Genomic DNA, 1,212 nt, shown 5'->3' with positions numbered 1-1,212 from the left:
TACAAGGAGTATTTCAGTGTGTCATCCAGCTCCATGATTGCGGCCTGGTTTCCACAACGATAACAATAGTTCGGTGCACTGAAGATTGTCACCACGTTGCGGTCGTGGCACCAGTTATAACCCTGGATCAAGATAACAGTTTGTGTTAACGGTCAAAGGGTGAAACATCAGTACATAGACTGAGGTTCTATAAAAGTTCGATAATAAGGACTAGCTTTTTTTTTAATAGAAACTGAGGGAAACACTTGAACTATATGTGACCCGGAACAGCACACTGAGGATTTAGTCAAATTTGGTCAAAATGACCTCAGTTTCCTGGTATTTTAAGTTGCATTTTGATACCTGGAACACCCTGATATCATGAGCGATTTCAGAAATATGTCTTAATTTGTCTTCCTAATCAGGATAACCCATTGAAATTTCATCTGAATCCTATTTTCAGGTCATTCTAACGAGGAAGTTTTGACATCATTATAGACAGGAAACTCCAAAAACCAGATTGAGATAAAAAAGCTTTGCTATCTCGGAGGGAAAATGTAACAAAAACTAGACATGGGTTTTTACGATGTAAAAACAAGTGTGCATTGCCATGTAGCATGTCATCGCAGCATGGCTTTGCCTGCAGCATTGGACTTGCAGAATTAACTTTGACAGTTCAAATGTGTTTGCTATACCAGCTTGTGCCTGTCACGTCAGCAGGTGTTTGTAATTAAGGTAATTGTGTGACAATATAAAGTTTGAAGAGATTTTTTCTTAAAGTTGCACTAGCCAGGTTTTGAACCCTGATATCCCACATGAAAGTCCATGACATAGACCATTAGACCAATGGAGCTGTGGCAGAAGGTGGTGGCAGGGGTTGGTTTGTATGTGTGCAGAAAGAGGCCACATTGCTAATACAATTATTGACACTAAACTGCATAATATTACAACAATGGAGCAGTATTAAGACAATGATATAGTAAAACATCAAAATTCAATCATATTAGTATTGTAAACACTGAACGATTGAGATTAAATATTAAAAAACTATGGTGCAGTACCAAGTTGAGTACAGCTGGGGGCAGTATTTCACCATTACAAGGCCCCATTGACTCCCATTATATGAATTTGGAAAGAAGTTTAAACATTAATATTTCAAAAACTAAAAGTTGTACAGGCACCAGAAGGCATAGCAGTCATTTGGCACAGGACCTTTACAGATAGAAATTACAA

At 38.0% G+C, this 1,212-nt stretch overlaps 1 protein-coding gene across 1 annotated transcript in view; it reads right to left on the bottom strand.

Annotated features, from left to right (window-relative positions):
- Nucleotides 1-1,212, bottom strand: part of LOC106517765 (serine/threonine-protein phosphatase 2A catalytic subunit beta isoform) — a 5,931-nt gene that overhangs the window by 1,051 nt on the left and 3,668 nt on the right. Inside the window, exon 6 of the mRNA XM_014008772.1 lies at nt 4-122. Coding sequence (XP_013864226.1) covers nt 4-122 — 119 coding nt within the window. The remainder of the gene's footprint in view (nt 1-3; nt 123-1,212) is intronic.

The sequence above is a fragment of the Austrofundulus limnaeus genome, unplaced genomic scaffold (genome assembly GCF_001266775.1).
Source record: "Austrofundulus limnaeus strain Quisiro unplaced genomic scaffold, Austrofundulus_limnaeus-1.0 Scaffold1, whole genome shotgun sequence".
NCBI lineage: Eukaryota > Metazoa > Chordata > Actinopteri > Cyprinodontiformes > Rivulidae > Austrofundulus > Austrofundulus limnaeus.
This window is presented reverse-complemented; position numbering and strand designations above follow the sequence as displayed.